The sequence below is a fragment of the Somniosus microcephalus genome, chromosome 8, assembly GCF_052327205.1.
Source record: "Somniosus microcephalus isolate GS21.2 chromosome 8, FLI_Smic_1.0, whole genome shotgun sequence".
In the NCBI taxonomy this organism is placed as follows: Eukaryota; Metazoa; Chordata; class Chondrichthyes; order Squaliformes; family Somniosidae; genus Somniosus; species Somniosus microcephalus.
Window position 1 is genome coordinate 264,010,341 of NC_140994.1, and position 20,206 is coordinate 264,030,546.

General features: G+C 46.7%; 1 protein-coding gene across 3 annotated transcripts in view; it reads left to right on the forward strand.

Moving 5' to 3' along the window:
• Positions 1 to 20,206, forward strand: part of ndst1b (N-deacetylase/N-sulfotransferase (heparan glucosaminyl) 1b) — a 379,285-nt gene that overhangs the window by 252,828 nt on the left and 106,251 nt on the right. For all 3 annotated transcript variants that reach the window (XM_085996019.1, XM_085996018.1, XM_085996020.1), the window contains 2 exons: positions 12,356 to 12,443; positions 15,987 to 16,141. In XM_085996019.1, the coding sequence (XP_085852145.1) occupies positions 12,356 to 12,443; positions 15,987 to 16,141 (243 nt within the window). The remainder of the gene's footprint in view (positions 1 to 12,355; positions 12,444 to 15,986; positions 16,142 to 20,206) is intronic.

Consider the following 20,206-nt stretch of genomic DNA (forward strand, 5'->3'; position numbering starts at 1 on the left):
CAGAGAGGGTACAATGCAGATTCACTTAGACTGCTGCCCGATGTGAGGAAATACAAATAGGAAGACTTAAAAAATTGGGCTTTTTTTGTTAGAACAATGCAGCTTACAGGGCGATATGATAGGTGTTTAAAACTGTGAAAGGATGGGACAGGGTAGCTAGAAGCAGACTGTGTCCAGTAGGGGTGGGCTTCAAGAACAAAGGGGCCATTGATACAAGATTAAACGCAAGAGATTTGGAGCAAAGTGCAAGAAAATCTTTACACACACAGAGAGTTGTGGGGCTGTGGGATTCACCCCCAGGGTTAGTGGCTGAGGCACAAACAATGTCAACATTCAAGATTAGACTGGAGAGGCGGCTGAAGGAAAAGGGGTTGAAGAGATATGGGAACAATAAAGTCCCATTATCTGAACCACCGTACATTCCAGGGATCATTTTTGTCCTTTGTTGTCCCTTAAGAACAGTGCACGAGGGACTCGGTGTCCCGACTCAGTAATTTGCTGCTGTTCTGCTTGCATTATTAGAACTATCAATCATCCTTCGCCAGTGTACACCATCTGCCCTCGCTCACTGAATACATCAACTCTCTTAAATTTACCTGCAGTTCCAAATCATTTCCAAACCTATTTTTGGCTGAGCTTGTTTAGCATGAAAGACTACTGAGGACTTAAACCAGTAGTGGTGGACGTCAAGAGCGAGGGGCCATTGATGCAAGATTAACTGCAAGAGGTTTGGAACAGTGTGCAAGTAAAACTGCCATTTACAGAGTTACGTCACGTCCACAGCACAGAAACAGGCCATTCGCCCAACCTGTCCATCTCGGCCTTTATGCTCCCCTCGAGCCTCCTCCCACCCCTCTTCATCTCACCCCATCAGCATTACCTCTACTCTCTTCTCCCTCATGTGTTTATCCAGCTTCTCCTTAAATGCATCTATACTATTCTCCTCAACCACTCCCTGTGGTAGCGAGTTCCACATTCTCACCACTCTCTGGGTAAAGAAGTTTCTCCCGAATTCCTTATTGGATTTATTAGTGACTATCTTATATTGATAACCTCTAGTTTTGCCGCCCCGCCCCCCCCCCCCCCCCCCCCACAAGTGGAAACGTTTTCTCTGTGTCTACCCTATCAAATCCTTTCATTATCTTAAAGCTCTCTATCAGGTCACCCCTCAGCCTTCTCTTCTCTTTTTTTTCTAGAAGCCCGTTTTAGGGAAGAGTGACCATAATATGACAGAATTTTATATTGAGTTTGAAAGTGATTTAGTTAAATCCGAAACTAGGGTCTTAAATCTAAACAAAGCAAACTAAGTAGGTAGGAGGGGCGAGTTGGCTAAGGTAGATTGGGAAACTACATTACAAGGTATGACAGTAGACAAGCAATGGCTAGCATTTAAAGAATTAATACATAATTTACAACAAATATGCATTCCTTTTAAGGCACAAAAGCCCCACAGGAAAAGTGATCCAACCGTGGTTAACATGAGAAGTTAAAGATAGTATTAGATCAAAGGAAGCTTATAATGTTGCCAAAAAGAGTAGAAAGCCTGAGGTTTGGGAGGATTTTAGAATTTAGCAAAAGAGGACCAAGAAATTGATAAAGAAAGGGAAAATAGAATATGAGAGTAAACTAGCGAGAGACATAAAAACTGACACTAAAAGCTTCTATAGGTATGTAAAAAGAGAAAGATTAGCGAAAGTAAATGTGGGTCCCTTACAGGCTGAGACAGGAGAAATTAAAATGGGGAATAAAGAAATGGCAGGGAGCTTAAACAAATACTTTGGGCTGGATTTTACCTGCCGAGACGAGTTGGGGGCGAGACTGCTGCCTTCCGGGTTCTAGCCCCGCCCTCAGCGACGTCTGACGCACATATGCTATTTTCCCCTGAATGGCCTTGTTAAACCCGCCCTGCGGGCTTGCCGGCCAATTAAGGGAAAGCCGGTGTCAGATGATGTCGGTTGATGACGCTTCATCTGCCGGTTTTCTTAAAGGGACATGTACCATTTATTTTGACAGATGATCTGTCAGTGTTTGACAGCATTGAGGTGCTGTCAAACACTGACAATCACTGTACAAAGGTGAGCCCTTGTACCCAGGCTCTCCAATGACTCTCTCCTTAGGATAAAACAGATGGCAGCTGCAGGTGAGGTTACAGAAGTGATCTGTCACTTCTCCCAGTGAGGTGAGGTCTCACAAACACTTCAAAGCTGGTCACTTACAGAAAAATCTTAAACACATTAAAATGACTTTCCCAACATCTCCTTACCTCTGATACTCACCAGTGTCCCATTGCATCCTTCACACCACTTCTGCAGCTGTCATCTATACACAAACATTACAACAGACCCACAGCACGCCTCACTTACCTTGTCGGGAAGCCCACAGCAGAAATCTCAAAATGGGAAAAAAAACTCTTAACTGCCTGTTAAGTGTTATAATCCTTTTCCTACCACTAGGAATCAGGTCCCTGCGCAAATCGGGTACTGACTTCCGGGAAGATTGTTGGGAGCGGGTTCGGGACCCGCTCCCATTCTTTTTGATTTTGCCAGCAGTCCCGCCTCCTCAGGGCTGATGAAATCCAGCCTTTTGTGTCTGTCTTCGCGGAAGAAGACGCAAAAAACTTCCCAGAAATAGTGGAGAACCAAGGCTCTAGCGAGAATGAAGAACTGAAAGAAATTAGTATTAGTAAAAAAAGAAGTACTGGAGAAATTTATGGGTTTGGAAGCCGATAAATCCCCTGGACCTGATGGCCTGCATCCTAGGGTTTTGAAAGAGTTGGCTATTGAGATAGTGGATGCATTGGTTGTCATTTTCCAAAATTCCATAGATTCTAGAACGATTCCTAGGGATTGGAAGGTGGCAAATGTAACCCCACTATTTAAGAAAGGAGGGAGAGAGAAAATGGGGAACTACAGACCAGTTAGCCTGACATCAGTAGTAGGGAAAATGCTAGAATCTATTAATAAGGCCGTGGTGACAGGGCACTTAGAAAATAATAATAGAATTGGGCAGAGTCAACATGGATTTATGAAAGGGAAATCGTGTTTGACAAACCTGTTCGTATTTTTTGAGGTTGTATCTAGCAGAATAGATAAGGGGGAACCAGTGGATGTGGTGTTTTTGGATTTTCAGAAGGCATTCGATAAAGTGCCACACAAGAGGTTATTAAAAAAAATTAGGGCTCATGGGATTGGGGGTAATATACTAACATGGATTGAGGATTTGGTTAACGGACAGAAAACAGAGAGTAGGAATAAACGGGTCATTTTTGGGTTGGCAGGCTGTAACTAGTGGGGTACCGCAAGGATCAGTGCTTGGGCCTCAGCTATTCACAATCTACATCAATGATTTGGATGAGGGACCAAATGTAATATATCCAAGTTTGCTGATGATACAAAGTTCGGTGGGAATGTAAGTTGTGAGGAGGATGCAAGGAGGCTTCAAGGATATATGGACAGGCTAAGTGAGTGGGCAAGAACATGGCAAATGGAATATAATGTGGAGAAATGTGAAGTTATCCAGTTTGGTCGGAGAAATAGAAAAGCAGAGTATTTTTTAAATGGTGAGAGATTGGGAAATGTTGGTGTTCAGAGGGACCTGGGTGTCCTTGTACACGAATCACTGAAAGTTAACATGCAGGGACAGCAAGCAATTAGGAAAGCAAATGGTATGTTGGCCTTTATTACAAGAGGATTTGAGTATAAGAGTAAAGACGTCTTACTGCAATTATATAGGGCCCTGGTGAGACCACACCTGGAGTATTGTGTACAGTTTTGGTCTCCTTACCTAAGGAAGGATATACTTGCCATAGTGGGAGTGCAACAAAGGTTCACCAGACTGGTTCCTGGGATGGGGGGGATTGTCCTATGAGGAGAGATTGAGTAGACTAGGCCTATATTCTCTAGAGTTTAGAAGAATGAGAGGTGATCTCATTGAAACATACAAAATTCTTACAAGACTTGACAGGGTAGATGCAGGGAGGATGTTTTCCCTGGCTGGGGAGTCTAGAACCAGGGGTCACAGTCTCAGAATAAAGGGGTCGGCCAGTTAGGACTGAGATGAGGAGGAATTTCTTCACTCAGAGGGCGGTGAATCTTTGGAATTCTCTACCCCAGAGGGCTGTGGAGGCTCAGTCGTTGAGTATATTTAAGATAGAGAGCGATAGATTTTTGAATATTATGGGAATCAGGGGAAATGGGGATAGTGCGGGAAAGTGGAGTTGTGGTAGATGATCAGCCATGATCTTATTGAATGGAGGAGCAGGCTCGGAGGGCCAAATAGCCGACTCCTGCTCCTAGTTCCTATGTTCAGCCTTTCCTGATAAGTAAATCCTCTCAGTTCTGCTATCATCCTCATGATTTTTTTTGCACTTTCCCCTGTGCCTCTATATCCTTTTTATAATATGGAGACCAGAGCTGTCCACAGAACTCCAAGTGCAGTCTAACCAAGGTTCAATACAAGTTTAACATAACTTTCTTGCCCTTCCCCAAATTTTATACCCCTTAATCTTGCGTGTTGTATCTGCTGAAAGGCTTTCCTAAAGTTCAAAGGAACGAATCCGCCTGCAATGCCATCCAGCCTTCAGAGGTCATGTCATTTATACTAAAGAGTGGCGTGACATTGGAAATACTAGTATCTGTCAGCACCAACACTCCTTTAGTCTAAAACTACCTTGCTGACGTCAGAAGGGTTGCAGCAATTCACGGAGACGGCTCCCCCCCCCCTCCCCCCACCTCCTCCGCGCAACTGAGAATGGGCAATAAATGCGGGCTAGCCATTGTCGCACACATCCCGAGTACAAACCTTATTTTAAAAAGCTTCACCGCACTTTTTGCCTGTGGGTGAGAAGGTTGTGGATTTGCACCTCACACCGTGACTTGAATGTAGGCTGAGACAGTGGAACCCTCCCTCAGTACCGCACAGAGTCAAGATCCGGGCTACCTGTGTAGGTGAACGTCGGAAAGCTATATTGGGAAGACGATAGCATTGCTGTTATGGAAAGATAAGATCAAAATTTGGCTGAAGGTCCTCCTGCATTAAACCTCTTGGAATAGTGTGAACATAAGAAATAGGAGCAGGAGTAGGCCACTCGGCCCCTCGAGCCTGCTCCGCCATTCAATAAGATCATGGCTGATCTGATCCTAACCTCAAATCTACGTCCACTCTCCATCCCACCCGAACCCATGTGATCTCCTGGGAGAGGCGAAAAACCAGATAAAAACCCAATGGCCAATTTGGGAGAAAAAATCTGGGAAATTCCTCTCCGACCCATCTAGGCAATCGAAACTCGTCCAGGAGATCACACTGTCCCTGTATTTCCTGCAGTACTTACCTTCTGTAAAAGATGATCTCCACCCCAGCCAGGAACAGGCCCAATTTACTCTTGAAGGACTCCTAGCTGGCAGCCTGTTCCCGAGGTCTCCACTAATCCCTGTGAATAGAACCATCTCCTGAAATCTAACACAGAATTAGAACACAAGAAGTAGGAGCAGGACCAGGCTACACGGCCCCTGGGCCCGCTCCGCTACCCACAGGGCCATGACCGATCCGAACCTAGACTCATGTCCAATTTCCTGCCCGCTCCCCGTAACCCTTAATTCCCTTTACTTCTAGAAAACTGTCTATTTCTGTTTTAAATTTATTTAATGATGTAGCTTCCACAGCTTTCTGGGGCAGCAAATTCCACAGACCTACTACCCTCTGAGTGAAGAAGTTTCTCCTCATCTCAGTTTTGAAAGAGCAGCCCCTTATTCTAAGATTATACCCCCTAGTTCTAGTTTCACCCATCATTGGGAACATCCTCACCGCATCCACCCGATCAAGCCCCTTCACAATCTTACATGTTTCAATAAGATCGCCTCTCATTCTTCTGAACTCCAATGAGTAGAGTCCCAATCTACTCAACCTCTCCTCATATGTCCACCCCCTCATCCCCGGGATTAACCGAGTGAACCTTCTTTGTACTGCCTCGAGAGCAAGTATGGACACCAAAACTGTATGCAGTATTCCAGGTGCGGTCTCACCAATACCTTGTATAACTGCAGCAATACCTCCCTGTTTTTATATTCTATCCCCCTAGCAATAAAAGCCAACATTCCATTGGCCTTCTTGATCACCTGCTGCACCTGCATACTAACTTTTTGAGTTTCGTGCACCAGGACCCCCAGATCCCTTTGTACTGCAGTACTTTCCAGTTTCTTGCCATTAAGATAATAGCTTGCTCTACGATTTTTCCTGCCAAAGTGCATAACCTCACACTTTCCAGTATTGTATTCCATCTGCCAAATCTCTGCCCACTTACTCAGCCTGACTATGAGGTGTTTGGGTTGCCTCTGCAGAGCAACCGCGTGATCTTCAGAAGCTGGGCTGGGAATTGTGAAATCTGATTGTAACACGTGATCTGGCTGGAAGTGGGGTACCAGTTGCTTACAGTGCAAGAGAAAAATTACCGGAGGCTACAAACGTGCTTTTGTTATGGTGGGTATTGGACATGTTGCTATAAGAGCAGGGGGGGGGAGTGGGACTAACTGGAGAGCTCTTTCACAGAGCCACACAGGCACGATGGGCCGAATGGCCTCCTTCTGTGCTGTAAGATTCAATAATTCTGTAAATAGCCGAGTAGGGGAATGCATTATACGGATACTATGAATATGAAAAGGTGGTGTGTAATAATGCAAGGAGGTAGCAGCCTTTCCGGGCAGTCAGTGTGACTGAAGTTAGAACGTGAGACGGGAGTACTGAGAAGGATGCATTGAGATGATTGGAGAACTGAGGGTTAATACCTCTGAACAATCCAAGAGCCAGTCGTTGGGGATTTCAAGTTTCTTTATGTAACTGTTGTTTTTAAAAAAAATCAGAAATTAATGATAAAAAACTGGAAAATGCACATCATCAGTCCTCCCAAACACTAAGGGATTACTCCGGTCTAGTTTGGTCCAGGTTTTCAGGATTGCTAAAGCTACTTCTGAACCCTGAGTATTCAGTCCCTCCAGGCACTCCTATTGTAGTAACTGACTGACTGTACTGCACAGTGTTTCGGACTGAGGGCTGATTGGAGCTCGTGTGCTGTTCTACAATCTGCCGGAGATTTCAGATCAGCGGGTGATCAATCTTTCAAAAGCTCAGGAGCCAGAAAAAGAACCTTTTAGCGGCCGAAAAGCTGCAAGCGTTCGAACCATTTTACAACACAGCTTGGCTCCTGAAAGTGGTTCTTCTCTGCTGTCGCCTCCACACGTTGGGCCATTGTGTTCCGGAGGGCAGTACAGACACCAGACTGTGGCACTTCTTCACAGTAATAGTGCCTTCAATTAAAATCCACTATTTAACGTATATTAACATAGATGTTTTCAATGTGGCATTGGACACATTTTAGAAACATAGCAGGAGTCGGCCATTCGGCCCCTCGAGCCTGCTCCGCCATTCAATGCGATCATGGCTGATCATCCAAATTCAGTACCCTGTCCCTGCTTTCTCCCCATATCCCTTGATCCCTTTAGCCTTAAGAAATATATCTAACCCCTTCTTGAATATATTTAATGAATTGGCCTCAACTGCCTTCTGTGGTAGAGAATTCCACAGGTTCACCACTCTCTGGGTGAAGAAATTCCTCCTCATCTCTGTCCTAAATGGCTTACCCCTTATCCTTAGACTGTGACCCCTGGTTCTGGACTCCCCCACCATCGGGAACATCCTTCCTGCATTAAGTCTGTCTAGTCCTGTTAGAATTTTATAAGTTTCAATGAGATCCCCTCTCATTCTTCTAAACTCCGAGTATAAGCCCAATCGACCCAATCTCTCCTCATACGTCATTCCTGCCATCCCAGGTATCAGTCTGGTGAATCTTCGCTGCACTCCCTCCATTTTTTGTTGAATTGAATTTTTTAAAAATAATGATCAGTTATTAGTTTCCAAAACTTCCAATAATGCCAGCACGTAACAAAGTTCAATAGTTTCTGACAAATAATGAAACGTCACTATGAGTAGTAACACTAATATGTTCAGTGATGTTCAGCGCACGGTCCAGTCAGGTACACAATTCATCCCATGCGACTTCTGACAGGCTTCCTTTTTCACTGTTTATTTGAAATCCGAGTTCCAATGAAGCAAAAGAGAAAGACTTGCATTTCTATAGCGCCTTTCACGACCACCGGATATCCCAAAGCGCTTTACAACCAATGCTAACATAACTTTGAAACATGAGTGTCAAGTCAGAAAAAGGGGGAGTTCACTAATAAGAACATAGAACATAAGAAGTAGGAGCAGGAGTAGGCCATACGGCCCCTCGGGCCTGCTCCGCCATTCAATAGGATCATGGCTGATCCGAATCTAGACTCTCGTCCACTTCCCTGCCCTCTCCCCGTAACCCCTAATTCCCTTATCTGCTAGAAAACTGTCTATCTCCATTTTAAATTTATTTAATGTTGCAGCTTCCACAGCTCTCTGGGGTAGCAAATTCCATAGATTTACTACCCTCTGAGTGAAGAAGTTTCTCCTCATCTCAGTTTTGAAAGAGCAGCCCCTTATTCTTAGACTATGCCCCCTAGTTCTAGTCTCGCCCATCAGTGGAAACATCCTCACCGCATCCACCCGATCAAGCCCCCTCACAATCTTATATGTTTCGATAAGATCGCCTCTCATTCTTCTGAACTCCAATGAGTAGAGTCCCAACCTACTCAACCTTTCCTCATACGTCAACCATCCATATATGCAGTGGTCATGGTTCTGGACAAGCAACCCAGACATGAGATCCCTCCAGGGCAAGTTTGCTCAATTAAATTCAGTAAATCTGGTCATTTATGGGCGAGCACCAGAAAGAAAATGAACTGTCGGTGTCGTGAAAACCCAACCGGTTTCAGGAAAAGGGAATCTGCCATCCCCATCCAATGTGGTCTACAGGTGACTCCACTGTGTGGCAGCATCCTAGGCCCAGCTTCCTGCAGCTGTTGTTTGTCGGATCCAAGGCCCTGAGCTCTGGAATTCCCTCCCTAAACCTCTCCGCCTCGCTACCTCTCTCTCCTCCTTTCAGTCGCTCCTTAAAACCTACATCTTCGACCCAGCATTTGGTCATCTGCCCTAATTTCTCCTTATGTGGCTCGGTGTCAAATTTTGTTTTTGACACTCCTGTGAAGCGCCTTGCGACGTTTTACTATGTTAAAGGGGCTATATAAATACAAGTTGTTGTTGTTGATCTTGTGTGCAAGTGGCTGCCTACATAACAACAGTGACTGCACTTCAACACGAAGTAACTAATTGTGAAGCACTTTGGGGCATCTTGAGATTGTGAAAAGTGCTATTATGAATGCAAGTTGATTCGCTCTTTCATGCTTTTTCTTTCTTTCTCATTCTCTCTTTCTCTTTCTCCTCCTTTCTTCTCTCTCTCTCTCTTGGGTTTTTTCCCCCCTCACATCTGTTCCAAATAAAAATCATTGTTGCATCATACAGGGACTGGAAGATTGTAGTTCATTTTTTGAAAATGATTTGTAGTTTATTTTTTATTAAAAAGAGAAGTATTATTATGCAGGAGCTTTTATTTCAGCCCCCGCTCCTTGAAAAGAATCCAACTAAAACAGCACTTCACATTTTTAATTTTCAGCGTTACTGTGCCAGAAATCCCTCAAACCATTTATCAGCAGCGAGCCACCCTTTCACAGCTAAAATCAGCTCGACTTTCATCCACAGTAAAGTCACCCGGTTTCATTCACCACTTTAATTCCAGCCCCTCTCATCAGAACATAAGAATCAGGAGCAGGAGTCGGCCACACGGCCCCTCGAGCCTGCTCCGCCACACGGCCCCTCGAGCCTGCTCCGCCACACGGCCCCTCCAGCCTGCTCCGCCACACGGCCCCTCCAGCCTGCTCCGCCACACGGCCCCGCGAGCCTGCTCCACCACACGGCCCCTCGAGCCTGCTCCACCACACGGCCCCTCGAGCCTGCTCCGCCACACGGCCCCTCGAGCCTGCTCCGCCACACGGCCCCTCGAGCCTGCTCCGCCACACGGCCCCTCGAGCCTGCTCCGCCACACGGCCCCTCGAGCCTGCTCCGCCACACGGCCCCTCGAGCCTGCTCCGCCACACGGCCCCTCGAGCCTGCTCCGCCACACGGCCCCTCGAGCCTGCTCCGCCACACGGCCCCTCGAGCCTGCTCCGCCACACGGCCCCTCGAGCCTGCTCCGCCACACGGCCCCTCGAGCCTGCTCCGCCACACGGCCCCTCCAGCCTGCTCCGCCACACGGCCCCTCGAGCCTGCTCCGCCACACGGCCCCTCGAGCCTGCTCCACCACACGGCCCCTCGAGCCTGCTCCACCACACGGCCCCTCGAGCCTGCTCCACCACACGGCCCCTCGAATCTGCTCCACCACACGGCCCCTCGAGCCTGCTCCACCACACGGCCCCTCGAGCCTGCTCCACCACACGGCCCCTCGAGCCTGCTCCGCCATTCAATAAGATCATGGCTGATCTTCCACCGCAACTCCACTTTCCCGCCCGATCCCCATATCCCTTGGTTCCCCTGGATTCTAAGAGCTGGATTTTCATTGGGCCATGGAGTCGGGATTGGAGGCGTGTGGGGGTTTAAAATCCCAAAATCGGGGGTCCCAACACCATCCCGCTCCCAACCGGCCTCCATGCCAGTTTCAAAGGAGGCGGGTACCCGCCCTGCACTGGGACCCGCCTCCCCGAGGCGGGAAGGGAATTAGTGCCAATTAACTGCCTGTTAACAGACAGTTTTTAGCCTAATCCCTGTTTTCATTGTTGAAATGTGGGATTCCCAACGGCTCCAAACCACGCCAAGTTAGCGAGGAGGGCCGTCGGGATGAAGGGCTTGGAGGGGTCGAGATGTCCGGTGTTCAGGTGAGTGATGGGTGCATGAGTGCAGAGGTAAGTGTGTTTGGTGTGTCTAAAGTGTTTAAAGAAGTTCTACTTACCTTTACAGCCTTCCTTCCTTCAGGTCTCGGGAGTCCCTCATCTCACCGGCACAGAAAGCAGAATGGCTGCGATCTGTCAAAATCTGCAGCCTCTGCTCTCTGTTCCGGAGAGATCTCTAAATCATCCTGAGGGGAAGGAATTAACCTGCAGTACAGATTGTCCGTGTTTGACAGCTTCAAACAGCTGTCAAACACTGATATTTCATCTGTCAAAAGGTCTTGACAGATGAAATTTCAATCTGTGACGTCACCTGTTGCCGGGTGGCCCTTAATTGGCCTGCTGAGCCCGCTCAGCGGGCTCAACAAGGTCAATCAAGTCTAAATCGCGTGGGTTGGTTAGAACTCGATGGAGGTGGGACTACAACCCCAAAAGTTGCAGTCCCGACTCCTCAATCAAAATCCAGCCCTAAAAATCTATCGATCTCTGCCTTGAATATACTCAACGACTGAGCCTCCACAGCCCTCTGGGGCAGAGAATTCCAGAGATTCACCACCCTCTGAGTGAAGAAATTCCTCCTCATCTCAGTCCTAAATGGCCGCCCCCTTATCCTGATACTGTGACCCCGGTTCTAGACTCTCCAGCCAGGGGGAAACAGCCTCTCAGCATCTACCCTGTCAATCCCCCCTCAGAATCTTATATGTTTCAATGAGATCACCTCTCATTCTTCTAAACTCCAGAGAGTTTAGGCCCAATCTTTTCAATCTCTCCTGATATTTCCCTTAGCAGAGGGGTCAAAAACTAGGGGGCACAGATTTAAAGTAATTGGTGAAAGGTTTAGAGGGGATTTGAGGAGGAATTTCTTCACCCAGAGAGTGGTGAACCTGTGGAATTCTCTACCACAGAAGGCAGTTGAGGCCAATTAATTAAATATATTCAAGAAGGAGTTGGATATATTTCTTAAGACTAAAGGGATCAAGGGGTATGGGGAAAATGCAGGGACCAGGTACTGAAATTGGATGATCAGCCATGATCGCATTGAATGGCGGAGCAGGCTCGAAGGGCCGAATGGCCTACTCCTGCTCCTATCTTCTATGTTTCTATGACTGCTGCACCCAGCCGATCAGAGAGCCACACTGCTCTCACTGACATTGCAAGGTTAGGGAGCCACTTGTGAGCTTGTCCCTCTCGAGCTAGGGCTTCAAGATTACCGTGTGGTGCAGTCGGCGATAGGTTTACTACCGACTGTTTATTATTTTTTAATGTACATAATCTGTGTCCTAAAAAGGAAGCCGTTATTCTCGTCCTAAGCTGGGGGCTGTGGGGAGGTGTGTTGCAGAGGCACTCATGCTCCCAGTGTTTTCAGTGGAGGAAGAGTCTGCCCATGTGGGACTCTTCCTGCCTGAAACTCGCTGTGTTTAATTACTGAGCTCGAATTCCCACTGATTATGAATGTGACTGACTGACTGACTCACTCTTATTTACTACCTTCTTTGCAGGCTTTGCTTGAAACCCAGAACCAATTGCGAGTTCACGTTCCAAACTTCACCTTCAACCTGGGATTCTCCGGAAAGTTCTACTACACCGGTGGGTCACTCCTTCTCCTGCTTGCCCGGACTACTGAGAGCCATTGAACGTGTGGTGTGCTGGATAATGTGCAGATATTGGCAGTCCTTTCTAGTAAAAAGAAAGACTTTCATTTCTACAGCACCTCCCATGACCGTCGGATGTCCCAAAGCGCTTTACAGCCAATGAAGTACTTTTGAAGTGTAGTCACCGTTGTAATGTAGGAAACGCGGCAGCCAAATTGCGCACAGCAAGCTCCCACAAACGGCAACGTGATAATGACCAGATAATCTGTTTTAGTGATGTTGATTGAGGGATAAATATTGGCCCCAGGACACCGGGGAGAACTCCCCTGTTGTTCTTCAAAATGGTACCATGAGATCTTTCACGTCTCATCTGAAAGACTGCCCCTCCGACAGTGCGGCACTCCCTCCGTACTGCATTGGGAGTGTCAGGCTAGATTTTTGTGCTCAAGTCTCTGGAGTGGGACTTGAACCCACAACCTTGTGACTTCAGTACAGTAATTGCCTCAAAATAAAAGGACATTTACTCATCACTTGCTACATCTGACTCCACAGATCTAGACTGGCAGGCGTGGGCCGTGCTAGTCAGCCCATTCTGATCAATATTTTATTGAACCTGATGCACGTTTAAGAACATGACATAAGAACAGAAGAAACAGGAGCAGGAGTAGGCCATACGGCCCCTCGAGCCTGCTCCGCCATTCAATAAGATCATGGCTGATTATACTTTTATAACATACAGACTGTACTCCCTGATTGTTTGATCGGTAAAAGTCAGTCTCTGTTTTAACCCCTGGTCTGCACTATGTTAGTGAATAATGGCTCCTCCAAGTTTCCCATTCATAGGAACAGGAGGAGGCCATTCAGCCCCTCGAGCCTGTTGCACCATTCAATTAGATCATGGCTAATCTGTACCTTAACTCCATCTACCCGCCTTGGTTCCATATCCCTTAATGCCCTTGTCCAACAAAAATCTATCAATCTCAGTATTGAAATGTTCAATTGACCCCCCCAGCCTCAACAGCTTTTTGGGGGAGAGAGTTCCAGATTTCCACCACCCTTTGTGTGAAGAAGTGCTTCCCGACATCACCCCTGAACGGCCTGGCTCTAATTTTAAGGTTCTGCCCCCTTGTTCTGGACTCCCCTCACCGGAGGAAATAGTTTCTTTCTTTCTATCTACCCTCTCAAATCTTTTAATCATCTTAAACACCTTGATTAGATCACCCCTCTTCCATTCTCGAGGGACTACAAGCCAAGTCTATCCTCGTAATTTAACCCTTTTAGCCCGGGTATCACTGCCAACTATTACCCAATGACTCCTGCGGGATATTCTGCATTGTTTGGGTGGAAATACGATTCAGCCTGGCTGTCATGCCCCCTTAACCGAAGAAGCAGACCGGCGTTGACACATGAAGCATGGCATCTTGGGTGCAATGCTCAAGGGCACTTGGTGCTTGTGGGACTGTACCCAGCAGGAAGAAGAAGAAAACAAAAAGCTCCCCGCACCCCCAGTTGTTCCTCCACATTGTGCAACAAGGGACTGTTTAAATGTTCAGCGCCTGTTTTTAAATATAATTGTGCAAACTACTTGGGCTCAGAATCGAATCAAATGAATCTCCCTTTCCACTGGAAACTGTTTCTGCAGTCAGACATTTCCCAGACACGGTAGAAAAGCTCAATCCATGTTTGAAGAAAGTAATTCAGTCAACCAAGCCTTAATCTCACAGCAGATTACTAAAGCAGCCAAATGCTGTTATAATCAGCCTTGTAACCTGTTATAATCTACCTCAGAAGACTGTGGATGCTGAATCGTTGAGTATATTCAAGGCTGAGATCGATAGAGTTTTGGACTCTAGGGGAATCGAGGGATATGGGGATCGGGCGGGAAAGTGGAGTTGAGGTCGATGATCAGCCATGATCACATTGAATGGCAGAGCAGGCTCGAGGGGCCGAATGGCCGACTCCTGCTCCTATTTCTTATGTTCTTATCAAGGTGGTGGGATATTCACGAGCCCCCATAACAGCAGTAATGGATGTGAAGCACTTTGGGACATTTCTGAGAAATATAATAAGATACTATAGAAATACAAGACTTTCTTTTTTTCAGTGTCCCAAAGAGGAGCTGTTCTATAAAATAATGATTTCAATAGTTGTTTAAGAATCAGGCAAACGGCAGTGTTGCAAATTGAGAATAGGCTGCTTTTAACTATGTAATCTCATCTCAGTTTACACATAGTATACCCATGACCATTGCTTTATGTAATTGACTAAAACATCATCATAGAATCATAGAAATTTACGGCACAGAAGGAGGCCATTCGGCCCATCGTGTCCATGCTGGCCGACAAAGAGCTCTCCAGCCTAATCCCACTTTCCAGCTCTTGGTCCGTAGCCCTGTCGGTTACGGCACTTCAAGTGCATATCCAAGTACTTTTTAAATGTGATGAGGGTTTCTGCCTCTACCACCCTTTCAGGCAGTGAGTTCCAGACCCCCACCACCCTCTGGGTGAAGAAAGTTCTCCTCAAATCCCCTCTAATCCTTCTACCAATTACCTTAAATCTATGCCCCTGGTTATTGACCCTCTCTGCTAGGGGAAATAGGTCCTTCCTATTCACTCTATCTAGGCCCCTCATAATTTTATGCACCTCAATTAAATCTCCCCTCAGCCTCCTCTGTTCCAAACCACCCCAGCCTCTCCAATCTTTCCTCATAGCTAAAATTCCCCAGCCCAGGCAACATCCTCGTGAATCTCCTTTGTACCCTCTCTAGTGCAGTCACATCTTTCCTGTGATGTGATGTGAGCAGAACTGTACGCAGTACTCTGGCTGTGGCCTAACTAGTCCTGAATCTCTGTTTTGCCTTTTTGAAGTGAGAGGTTTTTTTGTGCATCCGTCCTTTGCTGAAGGTACCGACCCTGGCCGGGACACACTTCCACAAGTGTTGGCAGCCCCCTGTTACCTCGCTCTGCTGGCAACTCCCATGTGTGAGCCTGGGGAATGAGTATCCGTAGGTTATTTAATCGTGAAGGGCATTTTAGCCGACCCTGATCCTGTCCTCACCGGACACACTGACTTCCCAGGAAGCATTGGTCGCTGAGTAGTGATGGAGAGTAGATCCCTCAATTATTTTTTTTTAACCTCCCTAGTCCAGGGTGGGTGAAACCAATTATCACTGCCCCAGCAGGTGCCAGAGATCAAGCCTGGCTTCATCATGGCTCAGTTTCCCACTGGACTGCATATTTCTCTTTACCCCTCTCTCCTGTCGGCATGCCTCCTTTCATTTCCCTGTGCCTTCTGTTGCCTAGGCCCTAAACTCTGGAATTCCCTCCCTAAACCTCTCCGCTTCTCTCTCCTCCTTTAAGACGTTCTTTGACCTGTCCTAACATCTCCTCATGTGGCTCGGTGTCAAATTTTGTTTGATAATCGCTCCTGTGAAGCGTTTAACTACGTTAAAGGCGCTCTAAAACGACCACCTGCATTCATAGTTGTACATACTGAGCCTGCAGGGGATCTCGTTAATCGTTAATTGCCTTTCTTTCAGGAACTGATGAGGAGGACAAAGGAGACAACCTCCTCCTGTCTGAAGTGAATGAGTTCTGGTGGTTTCCACACATGTGGAGTCACATGCAGCCACATCTCTTCTACAACCAGTCAGTGCTGGCAGAGCAAATGCTTCTCAACAAGCAGTTTGCATTGGTGAGTTTGAACAAGACATCTCCGCAAGATGCTATCTTTACTTCTTTGGTGGCCCCGAACATTTACTTTATTCAATTTGCAAATCGCAAGGTTGATCTAGAGGAGGAAGGCCATTCAGCCCATTCTAGCTCACCCATAAAGAAAAGAACCTACAGTTTGTCCCTATAGAAACTATTTCTTGTATGGTTCCAAAGTTTTTTGTCTCTGCCACTCAACCTGAAAGTCCACTCCACATTTTGATCACTCCTTCATGAAGAAGGGCTTCAATATTAGAGCTAAATTTGCCTGTGTCCCTTATTTTAACCTGTGTCCCTTATTCTTTTGTCACAATTTAATTTGAGGGTGTCCTTGAAGTGTTTCCTCTGCCCACCTGGGGCTCTCTTGCCGTGCCGGAGCTCCGAATAGAGCACTTGTTTTGGGAGTCTCGTATCGGGCATGCGGACAATGTGACCCGTCCATCGGAGCTGAGTGGTGCAGTGGGTTCAACACAGACCTTCCACCTCTCAGATTCTAGGTTCAAATCCACTTACAGGAAACTCTCGATTTACCGGCACCTAAATAACCGGAAATCTCTGTTAACCAGCAAAATTCAGGAGTAGGTTCAGGCACTTCCATTGGGCTTACGGGTGAGTACCCCGTGCGTACTCACCCGTGGAGACCCGAATTTCTGGGCCATTGTACATTGCAAATACTTCACTGAGCACATGATGCCCCAACTGCCGGCGCGCAGTGCTTGTGTATCCCAGGGGCGCAGTTAGTTCGATGCGTCCCCTGGGATCACGTGGGCCATGGGGAGCCAATGGTAGCAGGGAATGCTTCATTCATAAAATTGACAGGAAGGGCTGTCAAACCTATAAATACTATAAGCCCCAAAACATCACTAAATCGTCAAATAAATTTTAAAAAAACATCACTTTTTTAAAATAAACTACAAATTACATGAAATAACTATTTTAAACAATAATTTACATTTTTGAAAAAAATAATTTTATTTTCTAACGGGGCTAAAAATAAACTTACCTTTCTTTAAAGTATTTAAAAATAATAAACCTGTGGAAAAAATGTTTTAATTTTAATTAATTCACCACTTACCTTGTAAAAGGCAGGCCTTGCGCCTGCTTTTTACATGTCTAACTTCTGGAGACTTACCTTCCCGGAAAACCTGCAAAAAAAACGTAGGTTCGACGCGCACGCGCTGCCTCTCCGGCGCACCAGTTCACCGACTAGGGGCTAACCTCACCAACCTCCTTCTCATCCCACACGCTGCACCCACCAACGTCCCCTCGGGCTTCTTTTCCCCTCTACCAGCTGTCTCCATAAACCCTTCTCCCCTCCAACCTCACCTCCAACAACAAGTGCGACCAGTTCATGGACCCCTTCGTCGATAGGTCCCACTGAGCTAGACAGCAAAGGAAAGGCGTTGGAGGAGGGTGGTGCAGTTGACCGTGGAAAAGGTTGCAGAGAGCTTGGGGAGGACGAGGAGGGATAATGCACCGCAGTCATGGTCACAGAGGGTGTCAGTTGTGACTTTAGTTCGGAGCTCTTTGGTACTGTCAGCTGTCATTAACTCAACACAGATCAGGGAGTGAAAGGATTATCCAATAAGCAGGTTACTCTCGTCTCCCTGTGAAATTTCAATTAACTGAAGCTGTCTGCGACGGTTCTGCTAACTGCGCGGAATATGTGTATGACAGTAACTGCACCATTAATGCTGCATGTGTACTCTCAGTGCCACCCTTCATTTCTGTGACTACAGATCGCTGCCTAGCTCTGTACTGCAGCAGTTACACAGGCTGCTGCTGAGACTTCAGTGCAGTGTTCTTTAGAACTACAGGGATAAGAACGTAAGAAATAGGAGCAGGAGTCGGCCCTTCGAGCCTGCTCCGCCATCCAATGAGATCATGGCTGATCTTCTGCCTCAACTCCATTCACCAGCCCTATTGCCGTATCCCTTGATGCCCTTACTAGTCAGAAATCTATCGACTTCTGTTTTGAATATATCCAATGACTGAGCCTCCACTGCCCTCTGGGGTAGAGAAATCCAAAGGTTCATCACCCTCTGTGTGAAGAAATTTCTTCTCATCTCAGTCCTGAATAGCCGACCCTTTATCCTGAGGCTGTAGCCCCTGGTTCTAGACTCCCCAGCCAAGGGAAACATTCCCCAGCATCCACGCTATCAAGCCCTGTAATAATTTTGTATGCTTCAATGAGATAGAAACATAGAAGATAGGAGCAGGAGTAGGCCATTCGGCCCCTCGAGCCTGCTCCGCCATTCAATGCGATCATGGCTGATCATCCAAATTCAGTACCCTGTCCCTGCTTTCGCCCCATATCCCTTGATCCCTTTAGCCTTAAGAAATATATCTAACTCCCTCTTGAATATATTTAATGAATTGGACGCAACTGTCTTCTGTGGTAGAGAATTCCACAGGTTCACCACTCTCTGGGTGAAGAAATTCCTCCTCATCTCAGTCCTAAATGGCTTACCCCTTATCCTTAGACTGTGACCCCTGGTTCTGGACTCCCCGACCATCGGGAACAGCCTTCCTGCATCTAGTCTGTCTAGTCCTGTTAGAATTTTATAAGTTTCAATGAGATCCCCTCTCATTCTTCTAAACTCTAGCGAATATAAACCTAATCATAGTCTAAGGATAAAGGGTAGGCTATTTAGGACAGAAATGAGGAGGAATTTCTTCACCCAGAGAGTGGTGAACCTGTGGAACTCTCTACCACAGGAGGCGGTGGAGGCCAGTTCATTAAATATATTCAAGAAGGAGTTGGATATATTTCTTAAGGCTAAAGGGATCAAGGGGTATGGGGAGAAAGCAGGGACCGGGTACTGAATTTGGATAATCAGCCATGATCGCATTGAATCGCGGAGCAGGCTCGAGGGGCCGAATGGCCTACTCCTGCTCCTATCTTCTATGTTTATATGTAATCGACCCAATCTCTCTTCATACGTCATTCCTGCCATCCCAGGTATCAGTCTGGTGAATCTTCGTTGCACTCCCTCCATGGCAAGAACATCCTTCCTCAGATAAGGCGACCAAAACTGCACACAATACTCAAGATGTGGTCTCACCAAGGCCCTGTACAACTGCAGCAAGACATCCTTGCTCTTGTACTCAAATCCTCTCGCTATGAAAGCCAGCATACCATTTGCCTTCTTAACCGCCTGCTGCACCTGCATGCTTACCTTCAGCGACTGGTGCACAAGGACACCCAGGTCCCGTTGCACTTCCCCTGTTCCCAATCTATTGCCATTCAGATAATAATCTGCCTTCCTGTTTTTGCCACCAAAGTGGATAACCTCACATTTATCCACGTTATATTGCATCTGCCATGCTTCTGCCCAATCACCCAACCTGTCCAAATCGTACTGGAGTTTCTCTGCATCCTCCTCACAGCACACACGCCCACCCAGCTTTGTGTCGTCTGCAAACTTGGAGATATTACATCTAGTTCCTTCGTCTAGATCATTAATATATATTGTGAATAACTGGGGTCCTAGGACCGATCCCTGCGGTACCCCACTAGTTACTGCCTTCCACTCAGAAAAAGACCCATTTATTCCAACTCTTTGCTTCCTGTCTGCCAACCAGTTTTCTATCCAAGTCAGTATCTTACCCCCAATCCCATGTGCTTTAACTTTGCACGCTAGTCTCTTATGCGGGACCTTATCGAAAGCCTTCTGAAAGTTCAAATACACCACATCCACTGGTTCTCCCTTATCTAGTCTACCAGTTACATCCTCAAAAAATTCCAGTAGATTCGTGAAGCATGATTTACCTTTTGTAAATCCATGTTGACTTTGCCCGATCCTGTCGCTGTTTTCCAAGTGCTCTGCTATTACATCTTTTATAATGGACTCTAGCATTTTCCCCACTACCGATGTCAGGCTTACCGGTCTATAATTCCCCGTTTTCTCTCTACCACCATTTTTGAATAGTGGGGTTACATTAGCTATCCTCCAATCCATGGGAACTGTTCCAGAGTCTATAGAATTTTGGAAAATGACCAGCAATGCATCTACTATTTCTAGGGCCACTTCCTTAAGTACCCTAG